This window comes from Motacilla alba, chromosome 4, assembly GCF_015832195.1.
Source record: "Motacilla alba alba isolate MOTALB_02 chromosome 4, Motacilla_alba_V1.0_pri, whole genome shotgun sequence".
NCBI classification, from domain to species: Eukaryota; Metazoa; Chordata; class Aves; order Passeriformes; family Motacillidae; genus Motacilla; species Motacilla alba.
In genome coordinates, this window is record NC_052019.1 from 29,394,044 (window position 1) to 29,419,222 (window position 25,179).

At 37.5% G+C, this 25,179-nt stretch overlaps 1 protein-coding gene across 6 annotated transcripts in view; it reads right to left on the bottom strand.

The window, feature by feature from the left end:
- The window catches only part of MTUS1 (microtubule associated scaffold protein 1), a 125,917-nt gene that overhangs the window by 68,065 nt on the left and 32,673 nt on the right, over window positions 1–25,179 (bottom strand). For 3 of the 6 annotated variants that reach the window (XM_038136098.1, XM_038136097.1, XM_038136096.1), the window contains exons 2-4: window positions 17,964–20,136; window positions 15,553–15,748; window positions 3,676–3,858 (exon numbers count right to left, since the gene is read on the bottom strand). In XM_038136098.1, the coding sequence (XP_037992026.1) occupies window positions 3,676–3,858; window positions 15,553–15,748; window positions 17,964–19,949 (2,365 nt within the window). In that variant the 5' untranslated portion in view covers window positions 19,950–20,136. Of the gene's footprint in view, window positions 1–2,137; window positions 3,636–3,675; window positions 3,859–15,552; window positions 15,749–17,963; window positions 20,137–25,179 lie in introns of those variants that run through there. The other 3 variants (XM_038136099.1, XM_038136100.1, XM_038136107.1) reach the window with 3 other exon arrangements.

Consider the following 25,179-nt stretch of genomic DNA (forward strand, 5'->3'; position numbering starts at 1 on the left):
AAATCATAGGACAAGTCAGTTTTACCAGAGACTAAACAACCTTGAAAGAGGTTTGAGTTTATGGTCACAACAGAAATTCTTCCTCAAAAAAAAAAAAACCCTGAAATTTTGGGAAACATTGTTTCTGTTGTCCAGAAAATACATGAAAATATTTCTAAAGTAAGTACAGATTGAGTAGACTTTGTTTTAGGCCCTAAAAAATGATGTATACTAACACGTTAAAGAATAAGAATTCATGTGGCATTAACCAGAGACAAGAAAAAATTAAGTCATTGTGGAATTGTTTGTCACAGCACTGCTTTTCTCTCTAGTCATTGAAAAAAACAGGGTGGGGGAGGGGGAGGTTTTGTCATATATTACCAGGTGTGCCTCAGATAAGCATTTTAATGAGACTGGTTTTCTTTAAAGGTAGTATGAACTACATGTCTAATATTGTTCATGAAAAGATTTTATTGTCTTTAAATAGACTAGCATAAACCATGTAAGTTAACTACTTCAAAAAGATGCTTTTGGCCACTAAATATTTTCTATCACAGAAAGAGGATTTCCCTTTAACAAACACATGCAACTGAAGCCATAATCTTTTTTTTTTTAAAAAGGAAGTTAGTTGGAGCCTCTCTGAAAACACAAAAGCTAAATATTTGCCAAAAAAATTTGCATAACACATCAGCAACAGTTATTGTGTGGGAATCTGACCCTGATCAACATTATATAATTAAAACCTATTTGTTTTAGTAAAGCACAAGGCATGAAGCAGTCCTTAACTTTTCTTGTAAATCACTAAATTAAGGATGTTTGCTCAGAGTTCACTGCAAGCAGCTAACAATTGCCTGCAAACTAGTGTGCTACTTCCTCTTCTAAATCAGCAGCACACCATGGTAGCAAGCAGCCTTCTGGTGCAGGACTAGCTAGGGAACTGTTCTGTCCTATTAAAAACTCCGGAGTCAGCTAACCAGGCAGTGTGCAGGAATCAAAAAAAAAAAACCAAAATGACCCCACGAAAACCTCCCACGTTTACAGAGTTTGATCACTTTTGGATTCAAATTCGGAGCAGCTACTGCAATTTTGAATAAAGATGGACAGGTATGAAGTGATCTCAACCCAGATCTCAACCCCGTAAAGATCTGAAAACTCAACTCATTAGAAGAATTTTAATGAAGTATTGTCTGTACAAAAATGCAGATGCAGGTCAACTGCTAGGATCAGCTTTTTTACTTTTGAAACACTATTTACTATATATACAATTATTCTAATGCAATTAAACTCTGGAATCTTTTTTCTTAACCTCAGAGTTAAACATTTCTGTATGCTCAAAAGATAGCATTTTCACCTCAGCACTAAAACTGAGATTACTGTTAAAAAATGGTTTTCAATGCTCAAACTGACTGCATAGAAAATATGCTTTTAGTAACAACAGCATTTCAAACTTTGTGATTTTTTGAGTTTCTCAAATAAGAAGTCATTTTAGAGAAAAGAATCATAAAGTTCAAGTGCTCATTATACAAAAAACAAAAAAAAAAACCAAAAAAAACAAGCCCTAATGCTGCCACATGGAATTACCAATCCAAGGACATCCCATAACAAAGGGCTGAGCTGACAAAGCAGCAGAAATGCTCTATTGCCATTTTTTTTCTCTGCTAACAGAAGACAAACTCCAAACAAGCCAAGCACTTTTTTGATTTAATATTGTTGACAGGATCACAGTAGTTTTTCATACATTTCATGACACACAGAGCACAAGCCTCCCATTCTGATCTTTGTGTGTCCCACTAATCTAATAAAAACACTTTAGCTTCAAATTCTTTTTCTGAAATTATTACATAGTAGACTAAAAGCAGGAATAAAAAACAAGAACAGCACTGTACTTAGCATTAGAACACAAATAAAATTCCTTTGTTCTTTCCAATTTAATTCATAGTCATAAAAATTTCATTAACATAAGAATTACATGTAATCTTAAGTCATTACACTCACAAAATCTTACTTTTAGATATAAATAATTCTCATCAAGTGCAAAAATTTCCTAAAGAAAAATAATATCAGAGAAAATCAGCAGATCAAAACATTGCATATATTTATCAACCTCCACAAAACAAAATACATGCTTTAGAATAGAAATAAAAGGAATACAACCTACTTCTCTTCCCAGTAAACGTGGCTAACAAAGGAACAATACAAAAGCTGTAAGACCCCACTACCAGCAATGTCAGTAAGGTAATATCATAGTGGCTTCCTGAGTCAGTCGGTGGTGTTAGTGTAGAATTGAAGAAAATAACAGGAGAAAAATTAGTTTCTGTGCAACTGCGGAGTCCTCCTGGTACAGTCATTTAAAAAAGATCTAAGCAAGCTTAAAGTCTATGAGACTGCAGCCATGTTCAACCTCTCATATTGCTCTTGCTTGGTCTTCGTGAATCGGAGTGGAAAAAATTGTAAGCTTGAAGGCAGTGGACAAAACAGATTACAGCAGCTAGCAAATCAGGCTAAATAAGGAGTCATCTGTTTGGATACTTAATCTGAATACACTCCTTTGTTATGAAGCGCTGACCCCTTCCTTTGTTACATGAGGGAGCAAAACGAAAAGAGAACAAAGCTGCTTAGCAACTCCAGACAGTGTCCTGAACCTGAACAGCAAAAGTCAACATGGCTGTCACAGTATCAGAACCGATCCCATTACAGAGCAAGATGCACATGCATATTTTATGACATATACTCTTATTCATTTGAGAAATGTTAGGTTTAGTTTAATGAAGGCAGTATGAGGCAGAGGAGAAGAATATGAGAAAATGTTGTTATGCGTGCATGCATATGCGCATATATAAACCACAGACGGGTGTTAAATCACAGCCCTCTTTTTCAGTCCATTGAAGACAGATTTAAGTGACATCTGGCACAAATAAAAGGCCTTTGCCCAGTCTTCAATATATAACAGGTGATACAATAGTAGCAGAATATTTGAATGTACTCATTTAAATATGCATAGCTGGGATTACTAATATGTCTGATAGTCAGCTGTATGTTATTTTCTTAACATTTTTTCCCCTCAGAAGTCCTAAGAACTGCTGTAGAACTTCAAAACAAATCAAGTCCTGGAATTATTCTCACTAATTTTAATCAATATTGATTTGGTTAGGTCATATATCAATGTTTACAGCTACCTTACAAATTACAAAAGTCTACCCATACAAAGATTCACCTTTTAAAACAAGTTTCACTTATGTGCCTGTGATTTGATCTACATATTTTGTCCTAAAATGCCAAAAGCAGTTGTAAACCAGTTCAAAAAAACATTTAGCATCAGAAAACCTGTAATGCACTGTTCCAAATATTATGACAAGTAAACCATTCTGTTCAGACATATTACACTACATGTAAACACTAGGAGCTTAAGAGGACATACTGATTATGTCATGTTTCAGGATGGAAGAAAAGTTGTACCAAAATCTCTACTCATCAACCCAAAATCCAGGGCTCAAAGCTCTTTCAGACAGTATGTCTCAGAAAGGAAAGTTCTAAGTAAAGAGGCAAAAAGAGTAAGACCTAGAACTAATAAGTAGTACAATCAGAATTAACACAGGTACGTGTCAGACAGGACTCCCTTCCAAGAGGATTTTTACCAACAAGCAGTTGATGTTGGCTATCAATCAGTTAAAACCCATAACCCTCACAGATACTTACAATTAGTGCTGAAAAGACTTTGCTCACTCTGAGCACTGCTGGCTGATGAGAGGCTAGGTGTTCTCTCAAGCACTGATCTTTTGACAGGCACTTTGGATTTGGCAAGGGATTTACCAAAGCTAGTCCATGAGGCTGGAGAATTTTTCACTGAGGAATGCCTCTCTCCTGGCAAAGATCCTACACCTGTCATTTAGGGGGGAAAGAGGAGGGAGAAATAAGAACAAAAGGAGTAGGAAAGAAACTTAAATGATTGCTTCTTTTACATGTATGCCTACAAATAAAAATATTTACATAGTAAGAATCCACAAACGGCTTAATCTACTTCCTATTGACACAGTAAAAAATGCTGTAAATGCAGAAAAACAGTTCCAAGGACTTAAAGCCTTAGAAACAACTCAAGAGCTTAAAAGATTTGCCTTCAGTGCAGACATCTGCATATATTTAAAAAGTCTTTTTTTTTTTTTTGTATTTTCCTACCTCACTTTATGGTTTGCTATACAGGCTATCACACAAAAATATAACCTCCATTTCAAAGACAATCTAAGAAAGGATTCTTCTGTTTGTTCCTCCCCAAAACAGATTCACAACCCCATTCCCCTTTGACAGAACACTCTAAAAGATTATATCCTTTCAAGGAATAAGACAGCATGACAGTATCAAATTTCTTTGTACTCATATAATAAATATCCTGAAAACTGAGTAGCTCTGAGTAGTTAACAACACTTCCAAAACCAAGTTCTTAATGCCAGCTGGTGCAGAAACATTTTTGCATTAAGTCCAGTTTTCATTTGAGCTTGTTGAATACAAACACCCAACAGCTAAGTTAACCAAACAGGAAAAGCACCTGCACAAAAGATAGGTGTAGGAGGAGCTCACTCTTGCATCACTAACAAAGCAAATACACTTTCCACAAGAAAATCTGAGTTTAGACAAATTAAGCTCCTAGTTTATTTCCTGAAAAGTGTGCATCCAGATTAAAATTTCAATGGCCCAGAGAAGTTATACACACACAGACTTCTCTTGCCAGCTCTGAGTTTAATCCTGCCAGCCCCAGTATCAAGATCTCAGTATCAGCTTTCTGAATATGGATAAGAGGTTTTCATTTTTGTGCAAAAACAGAGAAGACAGACTTATATTTTTTAGAAAATATTTTGTTATTTATTATGAGAAAAACTATCTAAAATATGTTGATATCTTACGTCACTGCCATTTTCAAGTCCGACAGTTTGTCTTAATGGAAAAAGAAGCAACTACAGTGTCTCAGACTTGACATAGAACAATTAAATTTCTATTTAAAGGGAATACCCTTCCCTTTATTCTTGTCATTATAAACAACATTTAAACTTTGCTTAAGCTAGAATACTGCTGAAATATGACAAAATTAGCTAGTAAGTTCATCTTAAGCAACACTAGTTTTACTACACGATTTCTACTCCTAAATACTAACAACCAAGAAACCTGCAATTTGCACCAAACCCAGGAAATCATGACATTAAGGGGAATGCATTAGATTTTAGACATGAAAAACATGCCCAATGTCTGCTTTTCAACAGTAGGTGGTGTGACAGGATTAGATAACTTGTTTCAAAACATCCTGTATCAAGTAGACAAAATCAGGAACAGGATTGATAAATGAAGGTATGTCCAAGCTATTTCCCTCAGTTCAGATCAATTCAGAAACAAAAGAGAAACCTCATAATACATACTAAACCTGCAATAGCATATTACATATTACTGGGTCACAGAATATAACACACAAGCTTCAATGAGCATTTAAACAAGCTTTGCATCACATGTCTCTTCATAGGTGCACTTTTACTACCTGTCATTATTATGCAAAACTCTGATTCTGTACATAGCTTTACTGTAGCCTGGTATTAAACCTCTGAGACAAAATTATCAGCCATATTTTAGAATTTTTTGAAAGTTACTGAAAGGGACAATTGAACATATGGAACATGCTAAAGAGCATACAAGCTTTGTTGTGCTATGAGAACACCACAAATTCACACTTTTTAAAAATACCTCTGAAACAACACTCCAGACAACGCAACAGAAATAAATATATGTGTTTGACCAAAAAAGTTTCTGGCCCATTTGCATGTCATAGAACAAACCTGACAGCTTTATAAAACTTCCCACAATGTTTTCTAATTTCTTTTTTCATTAATGGGTCAACATACCAGGAAAATAACGAATCCAAACCAGTTAGAATTCCTTTTGTAAATAGTCTCCCAGCACAACAAGGTACGAACCCAAACAACTCCCCCAAAAAACAAACAGAAAAAAGCGTCACTGTACAAACACTGTGTGTTAAGTTTGTATGACTTAGTGAGTTAAAGTTCTACATTACAAAAGGGAGCTAGAGGAACAAATGCATTTTATCAGCTGCATTTGATTACTTAAAGGTGAAGGTAATATGTTTGCTTGCTATTGTGCTGGACTCATTCATCCAGTCCAAAATATACAGGAACAAAATCCTGTTTTCTTCACAGTGATTTTCACTCAAGAGTGGTTAAAGGAAGCAGGTTAAAATCTGAGTCTTGTCCAGTACAGCATGTTCTCTATACATGATCTGCAGCAATCCCAACTTCTCTGCAGAGGCTGGAGTGTGACAGTGCTCTGAACTCAAACCCATCCAGTGAGCACAGCAATCTCTAGGATGTCCAGTTTCAAAAGCATGTCAAACCTTTTCTAAGCAGATGACCTTTTCTCTTAGATTTTCTGCTGCTTGGTACTTTCCTATAATGCTTCTATTAAAGTAACTACTCAAGCACTCAAATACACTTTTCAAAAGCCCCACTAGTAACTACTCAAGCACTCAAATACACTTTTCAAAAGCCCCACTAGAGGGAGAATTAAAGTCATGACAAAACATGATTAAGCAACTACTCTAGGTATTACTTCAACTAATGGTTTTGAAGGTTTTTTCATAAGTACCATTCCCTAAGAAAGGAGTTACACAGAATTAAATGCAAAGGTTTTGAAGACAGAAGCAGGAAGATATGGAATACCAACAAAAGTACTGGAAATGAGCACAAAAGCAGGATATTTAGTCAACCATTATTATAAACACAACAAGCAGTAACATCAAAGTAACAGGCTTTCATCAGTTATTTAATCTAGTCACTGAAGTGGGATACCAGAAATACTGCATTCCTCTACAGTGAACGAACGAGTTGGCAATTCTTTAGAAAAAAAGTCTCCATGCACCAACCACATTACTTAAACTATGTTAAAGTCTCTCTTGTATTGGGATGGAAATAAGCAAAGAACAAAGCTCATTCTTCAAGAAGCTCTGAAGTCAGCTTTCATATCCTTACTCAAATAATCACCCTTTCATATCAATCCATCATAGATGGTTATTGTCAAGGAAATTTAAGGCTTCCTTTAAACAGCACTGGAGCCTAAAAAAATCACACAATGACAGAATTTTGACATGAGGCAGACTGTCAAGCCAAATACATATTCACAAATTCTGAAATTTCATGTCCACCATTTCAAAACACATCAACACATTTTACATCTAGAGCTGAACACTGAGCAACTGGCATTCACTGAGCTACACGACACCTGGAAATGAGTGGTTGGAAGCCTTTTCCAAACACAAATTTTGGGCAAACTAAGTGCAAAAGGAGTTTTTTAAAGGATACTGTTTGCTGTGGCTGCTTTTGTTTAAATCTAAAGCTAACACTAATAGTTGTTTCAGCCCTTTAATACCTAGCTTCTTGAAAATGTTGAATTTTGGATTTTTGCTTAATGCATTTCTGATTTTCCCCATGAGTTTAAAAATCCAAAAGAGCTCTGTTTTAAAAATGCTAAACTTCTTAACTGGTGAAAAAGTCCTGTTTAAGCCTACAGTACAAGGTCTTGATAAAGCACCTTGGGAGTAAACCTCCAAGAAAACATGCTTTTTTGGCATCTATTGATAAGTGCAAGTAAATAACAGAAAAAAAAACTGGACTTTGGTATTGTTTCCAGCAGACTGATCTTGACATACATGTAAGAGTGCCTATGGCTGCCATTTTAAACAGTGTGAAGCAGTAGCAATACTAACAGTTTTCTGACAGCTGCAAGCTGCCCAGTTTGCCTGATTAGCCACTCAGCATTATTAACTATACTATCTATTATGCTATACATGTATCACTGTTCCTTCAAGGAAGGAATACTGGTTACAGTGTGTTTTGTAACTCTAAGGTAATGTCTTCCTAAATATGTCTCCCTTTTAAAGTCACAAATTACTAAATTACCAAAAAGGCAGGACACAGTTACATTATGTTGCTATGAATGCTCAAATGTTCAACATAAACATGGACAAAACCAGGGAATTTCAAGTTATTCCTGGGTCTTGAAATATTTATAGGAGAGAAATTTACTTCTTTAGCAGGTAACAGCTGGTCAGAGAACAGTTGATATACTAAGGCAAAATTCAATTCTCCATTGATACAGACTTGGTCAGCATTCTTCCCATTCCCCTACAATCCTCAGACAGGTAGCAAGGAACCAGCATTAAGCTAGTGCCAAAAATCTAACTAGGGTGTCAGCAGCCATGCAGGTAGGTGTTCACATGTTCTTCCCCTCTCAGCTAAACATTCTTGGACTAAAACTGGAGAATGGATCATCACTACTACAGAGCATTTATAAGCAGTTACCAACAACCAAAACAACCCTTTTTCTTCCCTCAAATGATCCTACCATCAGAAGAGTGATTTGGGGTGTTTTCAGTTAAGAGTAAGAGAGAGAAAGAGTAGTATCTCATGTATGCCAACTGTTCAATTTCACTTTTGCCCCTCCCTGGGTCCAGTTTTGAAATGTGGCAGATTTCCTCCCAGTTAAACCCTTCCACAATCAGAAACTTCTCCCTTCCTCATCTTCCTTTCAAGCCCTTGCATTATGAACTCTCCAGCACCTAGAAATAGCCCTTCTCTACCCTGGCCTCAAGACTGAGCTCACACCCGCTCTCTCACCTCCTGTCTGCTCATAATGGTGCCTGCTGGATTTAGTCCATCTTATGTTTTTCCTTTTGAAGACTGAACTAGGGCAGCCCTGCAAGCAAAGCCTGTCTCTGGACAGCAGATAGTTTTACACCAGCTTCGCAGGCACAGTAGTGGCAAAGCTTCCCCACTCCAGTTTTGCCAGGAGACTCTTGTAGGCTGCATGCTAACTTAAACAATCCAATCCCAACCACTAGCTTTCATACAGCTATGGCAAAGCTCAGTCTGTTTAGGAGTACTGGGCACAAGAAGTCAAATCAATGTACTGCAAGGTAAACTGAGGAAAAGAAAACCACCGGGTTGGTAGATGGGGTTCATCCAATCATGCTTTTCATTACTGCCCAGCTCTCCATACCACACACCCTTCATGTTAGGCACTGAATTTTATTTGACTTAGACTGCAGCTTTAAAACTCACGTTTCCTACAAATCTTAAGTTTTCTGTTGTAGGACTTAATGTGTTTCTTGAATGAAAGAGGAAGCTCGCTGCAGCAAAACAAACACAAATTTCTTCTGGAAGACAATTATGCATACTTCCCTCCTCCTTTACACCTACCCTGAGAGAATTCAGAACCAAGCAGTACAGGTAAAGAGTTACTTGAAGACACACCAGCATGTCCTTGCAAGTAAATGACTAGGCACCAAGAAATTCCCCTGCAGGGAAGTAGTGCACACCTCTCTCCTAAAGGAGAATATTCTTATAGATATATTCACATTTCTGACAGCGTCAATATGCTGACTGCTAGAATCAGTCTCTGCAAGTACGATCACGCTTCTTGGTACAGGTACAACATACTAAAACTTCAATGGGGCTAGTCACAAAATTGCCTGTAAAAAGTCTGGGAACATATGTGAAAAATTTATTTCCATAACTATGGTCACTGATGGCACCTTAAGCAAAGCTGACATCATGAAATGCCCCCTTTTGAAAGCTGTATTATCTGAATTACACATTAACTCAAATATTTCCAACTCCCCCTGCCTCTCCTCCCCTATTCCCTCAAAACTCAGAGAACCACATCCAAATTATACAGAGATAAATAAACCAGCTTGCCTTGAAATCATTCACAGCAACAGATCCCATACAACCTCAAAAACAAAAACTCTTTCACTTTTACTTGTTTCTCATGGTCAACTTGACTTCCAAAGCTAAATAGGAAGTATTTTATTCCAAAATACATTTCTCTGATGAGCCCTATGAAAGGCTTGCAAAAACACAAGCTGAACCTATCCCACAGGAAGAGTTCTTTGTTAATGAGAAGTAACAAAAGAAAATAGATGTCTAAGTTATGGTACGCTTTTCTGATAGTGTATGTAGTCAAGGCTAAAAGCAAATTGACAAAGCTACATTAAGATTACATCATTTTATGGCTCCTTTCTGGCTTCAAATTGTGAATTAACCATTTTGTAGCTGAATGATCAACACGTGGGGCAGGAATTTAACAGTCAGTACTCGGCACAAGTAAATATATTGCTCCAGGCAGCTTCCAGCAAACCATTCCTGTTGAGGATGTCCAGGAAGTAAGGGCGAAGTAGACTGGAAACATTACCAGGCAAGTCCAACTCAACTGACTGGAGAAACAGAAAACAGCAAGGCCCTCAGGCCCTCACAATTAACACCGTTTTCTGAACTCTCACAAACTCATCAACTGGACAAAAGTTCTTTTGGATACACCGTGTAAGTTTTTCCCCAGTTTAGAGAACTGGTTACGAGATACAGAATCACTATGCAGAGGAGATGTCTGGATTATGATGACTGAAGGAGGAGTATGACACAAGCTTTGTGTCATACTATGGAATACAGGTCTTATTTTCTGTGGAGACCCATGTATTAATTTCCTCCTTCCTATACCTCTGAAGGGAAACATGCAAGTTTTAAGTTCACTTTTAACACAGGCTTTAATTAGTACAGATATATTAATAAAAACAAGACTGAAACTCGCTAATCTGGACTAAGAAGGACAAATAATCATTTTGGGTAAGCTAGTTTATGAAGAACCTGCTTTTAGGATCCATAAAAGAAGCTGGCTGCTCTGTAAAAGAAAAGCATAAAGAGACTGGCTGAAATGAAATTTTAATCTTTATTTGTAGACCCTGCTGCATTCCAGACCTGTTTATGAGAAAATGTATAAACACATTTACAAGTGACTGTCTATTCTAGGATTTTGAGTAAAGTCATGACTGTTTCAATCCAGAGAACCTGGAAGTTATGTTTGTCTTTTAAAATATTTTGTTTCCTCTTGGCAGTATGCCAATCCAGCTTTAAAGAGTCACATGGTAGATAACAGGAGTGATACAAGCTGAAAAATTGTTTTCAGTAACTATATTTGGGTTGTCTCCTAGTTCAGTGTCAGAATAAAGACTCAAGGACTGTGAGAATGCTTAGTGGAACTAAATTGTTTTGGTCCTGCTTCACTAGTATTGTGAAAGGCTGCACCAAGGAGTCCTGAATTATCAAGTTTATATATGTCTCCAGCTGTATGAAAACTGACTGAAACCATTTGGTTTGAATTTTCCATCTGAGAAGCCTTTCTTTTGCAATAAACAGCAATAATACTCAATTACGAACTGAGTCTTAATCTGTAACTGCTTGTTCTGTTTCACTATGGAAGCTTCTCTCAATCACACATTTAATGTAAGATCAAGCCAAAATTCAGCTGCAGGAATTTAGCAATTATGAACTACAAAGAAAATCAGTATTTCAAAGTATCACTAAACCTGCATACACATTTTCTATACCATTTGGGAAATTATTTTTCCCATGCTTCTGGTAGTCACAGAACACAGGAAAAGTCCTTCAGTATGATCAACTTGTCATAAGGGAAAGGTCTCACTTGTTCAAAAATATCTTTAAGGAAACACAGAATTCATAATTTAAAACTTCTCTGTATCCAGGCTTTCAGTAGTCTTGTTAAATGCTATGAAAATACCCTTAAGAGAAAAAGGGAGTGACCACTGGACTAGATTAATGGAAATTAGAAGTAAAGCACAGGGTTGCTACACTGCTGAAGGAATATGAGTGACTTAAATCAGAGGCAAAAGGGTACCTGAAATGTCAAAAAAAAACCCCCACCAGATAGCAAGAGACATTTTTTGTTACACAGATGATTTACATGGTGTCCCTTTATTTCTGCAAATCTTTTAACAGTAAGCAGAGGAATAGTATTACTGATACTTTCAGATTCCCAAAGAGTTTCAATTACATAGAAAGCATCTTGACAGAGCTAAGACATCCAAATGTGAAGTTTCTTACAATGAGAAATAACTCAAAGTAATGGTGTAATTTTAAGGCAGAACTGGAGATGAAGTTATAGCATATCAGAAGTCGCAGGTAAAGCTTCTCTCCTTTACATAATTTCAGGTAGCTTGTACTCCACAAAAGATGGTAAAAAAGGCATTGGTGGGCATATACATTTTCAGATTTACTGCAAATAATTTAGTTTCCTATTTGATGCTGTTTAAATAATTTCCTGTGGCTCAAACTGTCACAGTGCTTTTGTTCAACTGCACAGGTGGTAATATACAGTTGCTGGGGCAGGTATGATAGCAGAAAATCATGTAGTGATGTTGCACAGGAACACCAAAGCTCCTGGGCTTCTCCAATCCCTTTCAACTCCTCCCTTCAAGTGAGGCAAAGACATGACTCTTCACAAACCATAACACCTCAACTGTTATCAGGCTATTACTCCTCCACACTGGCTATGACACATCCAAATCAGAAGGCTCTGTGCATTTCATGGGAACAGAAACAACAGTTGCTTTGATTTTGAAACTAGTTCTAAGTCCTCTAACGAGGGCTCCAAAATTATATATCCCTTCCAGTAAAAATGGGTAAGTCAAACATGTTATTCTGTTTCTTGAATTCTAATTATTGTTTTCATTGACAGAAAACAAACATAGCAAAAGACATACAGCCTGATATTCAGTACTACAGAAACCTACACACACCATCATGGAAAAGTTACCTGTAGAGAATTCAGATTTTTGTCTTAGAGTGAGTGTGTCATCCCTTCTTATGAAGAAAGAGATAAACAGTTACAGAAATAATTTTGAGGCATCTAGCTTGCAGAAAATCTGGAAATCTGGTCACAGTTGCAGAAATGGGGCTTCATCATTTCCCAAATCACTTTGGTACACTGGATCAAGGTGGGCTTGTCTTTTAGAGAACCTATTGTTAATTCAGCAAAAACTTCCAAGTTCCAGCTAAAATACACCAATACTGGTGAACAATACTCAGCAACTATTTTGAAATAAATAAACCCAGTAATTTTTAGCCTAATATGCTCTGCAAATAACCTCACAAAAATACAGTGTTTGGGATATGAGTTCTGCTCTCCTTCTGCTGTCTTCTGTTCAGGTGAGAATCAGGAAATTTCCTGAGAAGAAATTCTTTCTTTTGGGTTAGCATGTTATCATTGAGTACTTAAGTTTTACAAGTGATTAAAAAAAAAAGTTACCAAAATCTTCACTTCTGACAAGTTCCAAGGATCTTGTAACTGGTGTGTCATACATGGCATTTTTTTCTTTTATTTCTTGAACAGCCATTATATGAACATAACCCTTACAAGCTCGTGATTATTCTAGGAATAATACAGACACTAGGACATTTTGGACAGATGCACCACTTCTGTCCCTCACCATACACATGTGAGAGCTGACACAGAGCTATACTATCATTTGTCTTGTTCAGAGTATTTAATGGATTCAACTACACAAACTTCTCTTGTTGCCCAATGATCCAAATACTATTAGTAAGTGGATAAGAAATAGCTGCACACATGTTATTACCTCAGGAAGAAACAAGTTCATTAGGATTTGGACATTTTTAAAACTCAACTTGACAAATGACTGAACAACCTAGTCTGAATTCAGTGATGACCCAGTTACAGGCAGCAGGGGCTGAACTAGGCGACCTTCAGAAGTCCTTTCCTTTCTGGATTTAGCTAGCCTGCCTGTAGTCTGAAAAAATCCTGACAGCAAACAACTGTACAGCTACTGAATGATTTATCTAGGGGCTGACGTTTAATACCAAAGTGTTCAAATTACTCCACTGGAAAGAAAAGTTATTCTGTCCAGGAATGCTTTAGCTAAAGAGGTAACTGGGTTTGGTTTACAAACTGCCACTTTGTCACAAAAAGCGTATGTACAGTTTTACTTCAAAAATGTTAAAAACAGAAGGGGTAAGCAGCAGTAAGTATGGTTTTACCTGAAAGGTGTGGTCACATAATACTGTGGGGGTTTAGCAGCAGTCCCAAATAACTCCTACTTTGCCCCATATCCCACCCCATAATCCTATCCTATGATTTGTATCAGTACAAGGTCTGCCAAAGAGCAAGGACACATGTTTGAAAACTCCCTTTGTAAGGGATGGGGAAGTTGATCTGGTACAGCTGAATGCATCAAACCCTACTTTGCAGCACCAAGACACTGCATAAGCAAGATGAAGGGTACTATGTGCTAGGACCAGTAAACACGGAAATGGGGAAAGGGCATGGAGAAAACAAATTTCTTCTCATGTGCAGCATTAAAGTTCCATTCTTACCAGATCGCACGACAAGTCTGAAATGCCGAAGTGCTACTTTTTGCTTTAGTTTAAGCAGCCTTTTTCAAGTAGGAAAAATTTGGAAAATATTCTACTGACTACCATCATTTCAACGTACATCAATTGGCTAAGGAGTGACAGGTTTATTTAAAAAAACAAATCTGGGGAGTAAATGTTTTTATTTTTAACAGCAAATTACTTCTGTTTCTTCTGATTTTTTTATTTTTTTTTTGAAGGGAAGAAGTTAGTCCTATAACTCAACTGTGCTTACATTTATTTCTAGTGACAGTATCATAAATCCTATCTGGATTAATAACCTAAAATAAACTCTATATCTATATCCATCTCTCTTCTTCTAAAGGCCATAATTACAGACAGGAAAGGTTTGGGCTGGTATTTAGAGGGGTGATAAGTTCTCCAAGAAACTGGCAGCCTGCAAGTTGGTGCCTGGTTCACTGAGCAAATGCCTCACATGAGCAAGCCTCAAGTGGGAGAAGAGCCTATACCCACTTTCTTTGAGGGACTCATCCCATAAAGGCATACATACACAGATTTTATCACACTTCACCACCTGTATATAATCAAGAGGACTTTTTTACTGTTCTATAATCTTAGATTGAGTGGGTTAAAAAAGAAAAAAAAAGGAACAGGTTTTACTGGGTATAGCTGGGTGTGTACTTTCCAAATTACAGTGCATTGTAGTGTAGTCATTCATAGACAGGCTACCTTTACAACTAGTTAGATTGCCACACTTGGTTAAAAAAACCCCAGCACATAACCTACCAGAGCACTTCTGAACCCCTATAATACAGTTACAGAGTGTAGTTTCTAGTCATGAGATTTGAGCAGCAGCCTACAGACTAGATCAGAGATTCAACCCTGCCCTTGCTATCAATCAGTCTGAGTTAATTAGCAGCTCAAGCAGTAGTCTCACCTTCAATTATGTTCTCCCCTTTCTAGAAAGTACAGAGCTGTACTAAAATTAGGTTGAACAAAATATGTTATGTCCTGAAATAAGGACTCATTCCCATTGGGGTAGCAGGCAGTTGCTTATCACAAGAGCATTGTACCTAAGCACTCTATTTTTTTCCTCTTTCAAGTAATTTTAGTTGTTATTTCACAAAATACTATAATAGAACCAAATATAAATAATATTTAATATTGATTTTTCTAACAGCACCACACCCTGTATTAGCAATTTACAATTTAGAAAGTATTGTATTTAACACTGACATATAGCTCCATACCACCCTAAAAGTTGTGTCAGAAAGTACATTAAGTATGATATCTTAATTTTAAGAAACTAGCTAAGTGGTAATATTACAGTGAAAAATTCTCTTACCAGAGCTTGATGACATAAGAGCTTCTTTGTGAGAAGGTGTTTTAATAGAGCTGATAGTTTTATTTTCACATCCTCTCTTCAAGGTCGACACAGATGGCACCATTTTAACCTTGGGAGTTAATACACTTTGTAGTGTGATTTGGTCTTTCTTTGGTATGCTTTTCCCTTGTGTTGTCCCATCTTTCACAGAAGGCATCTGTTTTAAGAAAAAAACAGAAACCAAAAAGCCAACAACAATTCAACCCACACACCACCAGTGTGAGAAAATAAAGATCTCCCTCTGCAGCGTCTGTAATGAAATACTGACCACCCAAGTAGGAAACATGCTTAGTCTTTATCCCATCATCCACATCTGCAGTTCAGAACCTCAAGAACAATCTCCTGAATGGCCTTCAGCAATGCAAACCTATTAGTTTGAAGCTAATCACTAGTAATGACCAACACACTAAAAAGAGGTTACAGAGGTCATCAGAATTTCTTCCTCTTCCTCCCCAAACTCTAATTAAACCACTCAATTACATGACTACACCTACTCTCAAGATCTTAACCAACAAACTACACATGTTAAGGCCCTGAAAACTTAGTTGTCCTGTACTACCTGAAATGTCACGGTCCTTGTAATTAGTTTCCTGATCTAGGTCTTATGTCACAACAGCTTAAAATCCTTCACAGTGAGGTGCTACAGATAAAACCTAAGTGCAGGAGTAGATCCAGGACAGGTATAAAATAACTGGTTTGTATGTGTGAAACTGGTTTATATGTGTTTCACACAGAATTCTTGCTCCAGTTTATACAGCCTTTAGTTCACAGCCACTCCTGTCAAGCCTATAAAGACACACTTGACAGTTCAGCTCTTCATGTGCTGTTCTGTGACTCAAGCTGAATGCAGCAATTCAGAGTACCGAACTTTCCATTTTTGACTACAATCCTCATCTTTATTTTCAGATGAATTTAATTTGTACTTTTCCACTTAAGAAGACCACTTATTAAATTTAATCCAGCTGATTTGTCTATGGTGCATTTTATAGAAATTTCTCTATTGCTTCTCCAGGTACAAGCAGAATAATTAAAATCACAAAGTTGTCCTTTTTGGCAATGGAATGAATTAAAAGCATTCTCTCCAACTCTTCATATCAAAAGTAAGGACTGATAAAGAATGCAAACTCTTGAAGACTGTAGAATTAAAATAGACCATCCTTGCTTTCATGCTTACTTAGGTTTTCAAGTTAAATTATTGGTCAAATAATAGTACTTATTATTTTTTGTGCAATGTTTCAAAAATGTTCTAAATAGCTTCCTCCATATACTGAGATTCACTGGAATTTTTCTAGCAAATTAATATGGCCTGTAAAAATTCAGACAACAGTTTTACCAGTAACAGCTGCTGCCTCAATTTCATCATTTTAATGTAAGTTATTGAATCCACAGGAGAGACTCCAAAAAGCACCAAGTCTCCAATTCTGTGTCCCTACTACACCTCCTGCAATCCTGGTCAACCCAACCCCAACACTCTTCCCTTCTCCTTTTCTTTTAACCTTCTTTCAGTGCATTTGAAAGCAGCATGTTTCTCCTGACAGGCAGCTGACTCATCCAAAAATATTTCCCAACCAACCAGCACATGCATACCTCCCGGCCAGGAAGTTTGCACCTTCCAGCTGGCTGACTGCCTAAAACCAGGTATATGCCCTCTGCATGAGAAATATTTCCTGACTACTCCCAACTATTCTAATGAGTCCCAGCTATACTTAAAAAAAAATAAACTCCCAAATTATACAAAAGAGACAATGAAATTAAGATGTTAAAAATAAAATGTTTCACCAGTTTATTGGTCTCTGGGTTTTGTGTGACTTAATTGTACTGTTCATATATGCACAACATACTTACTGTTCATATATGCACAGCATTTACACAACTAATTTTAAAAAGTCTACTTTAGTTCTAAAGCACGTTTTGAAAGAAAAGAAAATTCTAAAACCAGCAATTTAATGTCTATTTGAAGTTACAGCACCGCTAGAATAACCTTGAATAAATTTACATTAAAAGCTGTATTTAGAAAACCTCACCAAGTTATGCTAGGCAATTTTACAAGGCTGACTAAATTAAGACTTGTTTGCTTTCATTAGACATCTTACAAACTCTATCGTCCTAAAAAAGGACTTTAAAAGAATTGTGTTATGGAACAAGATGAAGGTGGAGACACTAAATTGCAGCTGAAGCCAACTGCAACTGATCTGTAAAACAATACTTCTTCACTGTCTTTACAAGGGAGAGACTCCATGTAGAAATCAATACTACAGTTAAATTTGTAGACACCAAACCCATTCCAAAATTTTCACACTGTGCAATACTGAATTTCCTTTTTTGCAAATGTACAAAACATACAAGTAAGCATCAAAGCAAAAAAAACTTACCATAGGAACAGAGTGCACTTCAAATGTTTCATTTGCCGCATCATCTACCAATGTTGCTTCCAGAAGCACTCCCATGTTGCTGCTTTGCTCTTCTTCACCTTTGGTCAGGTCGATGTTTTGAGAACAAGGGGTCATTAAGGAGTTTGAACTTTCCATTTTATCGTTTAACATCTCTTTTGAGCTCTCTCCAGGTGCTGGAAGTACAGCAGAAGCCAAGGAAGACACCAAATGGGTAGCACTTGCTTTGTCAATGTCTTGTCTTAACTTTAACGCAGGTGTTTTTGAAACCTTATGGGAAGCATTTCTGGGATGTGTTGTGGCATGACCGACTTGGCTAGTGAAAAGGTGTTTGTTAACATGTAGCTTATGGGGCTTATTTACAGGCAATTCCACCTTAGTATCTTTAGCTGGATCTCCTGGTTTTTTCAGCACTTTTATAGAGGAGGACAATTGCTTTGGGGAACCAACTCTTGAAAGTGAGGAGACAGATGATAGTTGACGGGACTGGGGAGACTGTTTTAATGCTGCACTGTCTCTCGGCTGTGGCACAGGTCTAGACACAACCTTTGGCTTAACATTTTTAAAATTAGGTTTGGGAAAACTAACTATCTCTGATTTCTTTGCTTTGGTTGTTGTTGATGCAATAGGAGACCTGCCCATTGGTTTTCTTGCAGTTTGATCTGAGCTAGCTTTAAGCCCAGACCTGTTATGCCCTCCTAGAAATGCTTCACTTTGTCTTAGTCTAGAAGACTTGTCTCCAAGTTCTTCCAAAGCTGAAACAGAAAAAGTCCTATTTTTTGATCGTTCTTTAGGAGTTGAAGTACATAGAGATGAACTGCTTTCATCAGCTGTTGGACTGAAGACCAAAAAAGTTGCTTCACATTTCAGTTCAGGCATAACCGTCTTCTTTAATTTTGGAACACTGCAAGATACAGAAGGAATGTTGTGCATATTCTGAAGAGCAGCATTTCCAGAGATACTTTGTTCTTTGGTTAAAGGTTTACTGGTTTTGTTTGATACTTGTTCTCCATCCATTTGATCTACTGGGAGAAGGTGCACACTATTTACAACACTATCCATGCATGTTTCAGCATTGGAATTCCCAGTTTCATCATGGAAAAGAGTAATCTGCAGGGATTTCATTTGGTCATCATCCTCATTAATATTAATGCATGGTGATAATGCATCTAGCTTATAAGGATCTATACATCCAGCAGGTAGTTCTACAGCCTGGGCTTCTGTTTCCTGTGATTCATTATCATTCTTGATAGTGTTTTTTTGATAGTGTTCAACACCTGCAGAGGTGAAATCAGGTGTTCTTTCTGAGCTGGTTCTATCAAATTTCTCTGAGATACATACATCAGAAGAGAACAATGTTTCTCCCAGATGCATGTCATCACTTTGATCAGTTCTCAGATTTTCACCTGTAACATTACTAACATCAAATGTGCTCAGCTGGCAGCATGCCCTGTCATTTTTCAGGGACTGCATGTTCTGCTCCGAAGCAGGAAGAGTTAGTACAGACTTAGAGTCAGTCTGACTGTAAGGCACTGAGTGTTTCATACTCTGATTTTGCATTTTTGCCATAGCAAAATCACCTTTCACTAAACTTGTCGTTGCTTCCAAGCCACAGTTCAAAGGACACATACAAGTCTGCTTGGTCACAGAAGACTTGCATGCAGCATCTGTATCTCCCAATGGAGCTCCTGTGCAGATGCATTTACCAGGTGTCTTCTGCAGATCAAGTACTTCAATACACTGCTGTTTTAAAAGACTTCTGAAGTCACCCTTATTTTCAAAAATGGTATCACCTTCATGCTCAGCCACTATATTTTGGGCAGTTGAATTACCATGTATCTTGGCGGCACAATCTTCTGAGGAAGGTGTACCTCTGTCACATGCATAGCTATTTCCATTTTCATCCCTTATAAGTAAGGAAGACTTCAACCCATTCTTTGCTTTGTCATCGGACTTCCCAACATTCATTTTGAAAGCTAAATTTTAAACTGTTTTCATTTTATAATTCTTTAAAATTTCAGAGAATGCAGATTCTTCTGAACTTTTTCAGAAAAAAAAACCAACAACTTCTTTTCCCTGGAATGTGTCAATTGTCCTGAAAGATATTTAAAAAGCAGTTCTTTGTTTTCATGTTTCCCAAGAAGATTCAAATGTTCTGGAATTAAAAAGAAATTTTAAAAAGTTAGCCAAACCAGGATTTTAAGACAGTAAGCATTCCCAAGTTCCTAGTCTTCAGACATCAGAGTAGCAACACAGAAGCAATACTCAGAACCCTAGTGAAGAAAAACTCCAGTCCTCAACCCTTGATTCAGAGCACCTAGCGACGGCTGTTTCTCTGCACTGAAGGCCTTTTTCTTGCCCTTTGAGGCAGGAGTTGCATAGCAGAGGCAGCTGAAGATTTTGAAAGGGTTATTTAAGACATCTGAGTTGAAATAGAGAGGAGAAGGAGGTTTATGATCAGCTCTAGGGCTACAGCATGACTCTGCCCCCATGCTGGTGGGGCAGCCAACTGTAGATGCACATGGGACCCCTTCAGAGTCACTGGAAAGCAATTCCATATCAGTTAACTGCCTCCATGTTCTATAAAGATGACATGAGATTAGCCAAATGACAAAACAATTCCAATGTCCTCTCCAGCAGGGCCATATGCACTCCCCCAAAACCCAATGGAAAGGTAAAGGGGTGGGATTGACATGGACAGACAATGGAGGACAGCTGACCACACATGGAGGGGAGATTCACAAACAAAAAACAGCACAGAGCCCTTGCTCTGTGCAAGTGACAAGCTCCTAACAAGCACTATGACTGCACCCAAGTATCAAAACCACAACAGTGTGAATGAGAGAGAAGATCAAACTGTCCAAAGCAGCTGGATGACCTCTGTAGCACTCCATATGAAAGACTCCTAGTACCAGAAATGAGACCAGAGGCAGGAAGAACTTCAGATTTACAATATAGGGTTGCAGTGGGTGGGGAATCTCCCAGAAGGAGGCTTTCAGAGCAATTAAAACCTGAATGGGTGAGAAGTTCGCTGGATCTGACAAGGCAATCTGGCTGAAGATGCATTCATGGCCAAAGGTCAGCTTCCCAACTGAAGCAAATGAACACCTTGAACACCTTCACCTGTCTGAAATGATAGATTATACTCTCCAATCAAAGAGCAGGAAGGAGGACACTTGTCATCAAAAACAATGAGCAAACAGGTCTCTGGTGTTTAAATAAAAATGCAGACCGATATCAGAGTGTGGTGTCCTCAAACAATATAATGTCACTGATACAATGACATATTTGAAATTGGATGCAGCAGGACATGTACATCAAGATTAAGTATGGATGTATGGATGGTGGGCAGAATAACTCCTAACTCACATAAGAATTATATTAAAGTCCAAAATTATTTCACTGTGTCAACTATGGTGACAATACTGGGTGCAATACAAGACAGTTGCAACAAGATCAGAAAAGATTATAATAATACTAATATTAGATTTCTGGTATAGCAATGTTGATTAGGAACATTGAAGAATAATTTTGTAACCATATTTTTGTAGAGGAATCAAAGACTTCTTTGGGAAACAAGTTTGTTCTGAGAAGGAACTCTTGATTTGTTCTTTAACAAGTAAGTTTAAATCCTCACCATATAAGCTGTTCTGGAAACCACAGCAAGGGAAAGAAAACATTCTCATGCACAAATACTTCAGAAAGTGTAAAATGAAGCCAGCAAACTAAGTAGGGAAAGGTAAGTTACTTCTTGCATTATTCAAAATGCACTTTTTTCCTTAAACTTTACTTTCTTCAGCTGGAAACACAGATTGATTGACTACATTCAAAATAAAGCCTTTATCATACTAATGAAAAGTATAAAACCGCAGGGCCCATAAATAGTTTTGAGTACAAAACAGCAACATCCAAAGTAAGACTACTATAGAACTTCGAGAATTTGTCTGCTCACTATGAACCAAACACAGAGTGGATTCTGGCCCATAACCTTGTCTTCACACAGTACTTTGAACATCTGACTCAGATTGAAGGTAAAAAGACCATGAAACAAGGAAAAAAAACCTACTGAGATCTGACAGCACACCTTCCTCTGCCCCCCCTCCCATCCCCAAGATGAAATTACTTGTCTAGCTAAAACATCTCCTGCTTCTTCAAGGCTGATCTAGATCTTTTGCTTACTGACTATTATTCAATCCCTAAAGAAACATAAACAACTGTAGTACCCTCACTTTCACCTTTAATTAGAAAACTTAAGACAGATTGAAGAGTTCTTAAAAAAAAGTCTTCCCTGCAGGCAGGGCAAGAATCTGTTATGAATAATTTTCCATTAGTTTAAGTCAATCACAGAATCAACTGCTGAAAAATATTTGCAAACTTTGCTCTCACTGTTGTTTTGACACATTGAAACTTGTTTCTGCTTGTCTGGATACTAGCCCTTAACACAGCTTACTCACCTAGTCATGCAACAAAAGTTAAGATTCCATTTTGATTCAGCAGTAGCTCAGATCAAACCAGAAGTCTTACCACTTTCAAGAGTTTTCATTCTGCAGAAAATAGGCAACTTCAAGAAAAAAAAGCAGATTTGATACTGAGTAGAGAAATGAGGAAGCACATTAAAGCTGCACATTCCAAGCTGGACATATACATAATAAGCCTGTTACTCAGCGCTCTGGACTTTCACATAGCCAGAGCACCTGTAGAAATAAATTACTAATTCAACTATTTTTAAAGCAAGCCTTCACTATATTAATCAATACTTTCATGAACAAGTAGACCAGCTTCACATCCACATTTAGAATTCTGAACGCATCCTGCATAAAAAGAGAGGTATTCCTAAGGACCAGTTATGGTATTTAAAAATCTGTAACCTAGATGAACATTATTCCTTAAAGAGCTGACATTCTGTAACTTTCCATATAACAAAGAAATTCATTAGTTTTAGATTTGCCATATAAAGCTGAATGAAAAATTAACCTCAGCCCAGCATCTCCTCCATGGGGGGGTGGGTCAGTAGCAGAAACACAGACATAACAGTTGCCCTCGCCGAGAACACACTGTTCCTGGCAACTAGCGACTGGAGGAATTCTCTAAACTAAATACTAATAAATTTGCTTTGACTTGGTCTTACATCAAGCATTATGAATGCCTGGCCTCCACAACACACTACAGTGCAGTGCAAAACAGTTCAGCTGGTTTTGCCTTCAGTAAAGCTCAGCTTACCAAACTTCAGCTGTGTACCTCCAGTGCTTACAAACAGCAGAAAAAGTCTTCAGTACTTGAGCTCTAAATTTGCTCCTTCCTCAACTGAAATACGAGCTTGGGGTAACAACAGTACCACTTGGAAAACAAGAAACAAAAAAACAAAACAAAACAAACAAACACAAACAACAACAACAACAGAAAACCACAACAAAAGAATCTTGGCAAGTAGACCCTCCTAAAAAGAGGAGCGATTGGCTGCCAACAGCCCCAGATCCAGGAGAAATACACTAAATACACAACAACATACAGACCTGGGCTCAGAGCAAGATCTTGTCACTTCTACTAACCAACAAGAGGTGCCCAGGGGTGTGCTGTTAAAGGGCAGGGGGACAGTCACTTGTTCAGTGTGAGGTAAACAGGAATCAACCAGATAATTACAATACATAATTCAACTCACAGGTTGACAAATTACTACAAGAATTCAAGTTAGTTTGTGTTAGCGTCACAATGCAGACATTAATAATTTTTCACTTTTCCTGGTACTCCATCTGGAACTTGATTATTTCATGCAAATAATCACAGAGCATTTACTCAAACCCATCAGCTGTTTGTGAAGCCTGTATGAAGGGAGGACATGGGGTGGGGAATAAATCTGAAAGGAGAGGGCATGCCCAGACATGCAGGGATGCAGTCTGAAGTGCTCTAATTAAGTGAACATGCTTTGATACCAGGCAAAATGCAGCATCAGCATTCCCACAGAAAATCGTATTACAGGGTCACGATTACCTGCAATTAAAAACCATACAAAGCATTTCATATGTTAATGCGTTACACTACAACCAGTTTACTTGTCCATGTCCTGGAACACAACACAATCACAGAAATATGATTTTTCCAGCACGTACACCTGAAGGCAGAGATGGCATTACCCACAGCAACCAGGCATCCCTCCCAACATGCTGTTCAGTGTTGCTTGAATATGCCCCATAAGAAAGCACTAGGAAAACACAAAATGGTTCAGGTAATGTTGCATTTACACAGAATTGCAAATTTCAGAGCTCTCTCTGCTGCCTCAGTAATGTCACATTCTAATGTAAACTAGCCTATTGCTAAGCTAATTCAAACTATTCTAGAGAGGATTAAGTTAAACTCCTGTAACAACTTCACACAAACAATTTATAGCATTACAAGTACAATCTACTCCTAAAAGTGGATTACATTAAGTTCTCATATGCTCATGGCATTGCTTGCTTCAGAATACACAGTATCACCAGTGAGTTTACTGTGAAGATGTTTATAAAACAAAAAAAAAACCCACAACAAACTACCAAACCAAAAACAAACCCACCCCACAGGGCAGCTAAGCAATATCTGTACACTTCAGTCAAAGACATTTTAGAAGTCAGAAACCATGTTAGACTGTTGATACAGTAAGCATAAATAATGAGCCAGTTATGTTTGCAAGCAATCATGCAGGCATTTTTGATTGAAGGAGTACTACTACTTCCAAAGGCATAAACCATCAGCCTTCTACTGGGCTACTTGCTAGCCTGTTTCAAGACTGAAGCAGCAGCATAATACAGTATGTTAGTATAGTATAGTTACAGTAATCAAGGAGCATTAATTTTAATCAGTTACGTCTTGGCGCTAAGATATGGAAGAAGTACAGTAGAACAGCAGTTCCACTTTGCTAAGATTAAAAGTCCTTATCTATTTAATTACTTATAAACTCTGGCCATCCTTGTTATCCTGTCTTTTGGGGTATTGTGCTGTTCTCTCCGTCTTCAATTTCAGACTATTTGTAAGCACACAACACACAGAGGTACTTCAACAGATTTATACAGTGTCTTGACAATACAGTTTTTCCTTTAATAACTGACCATTTTTGAATTTTATTGTTAGGTAAGTTTTAGGAGAACTCTGTGTTCACTAGTGGAACACTAGTCCAGTAATTTTTTTTTTTAAAAATAAAGCCCATCTTTTACTTAGATAACCA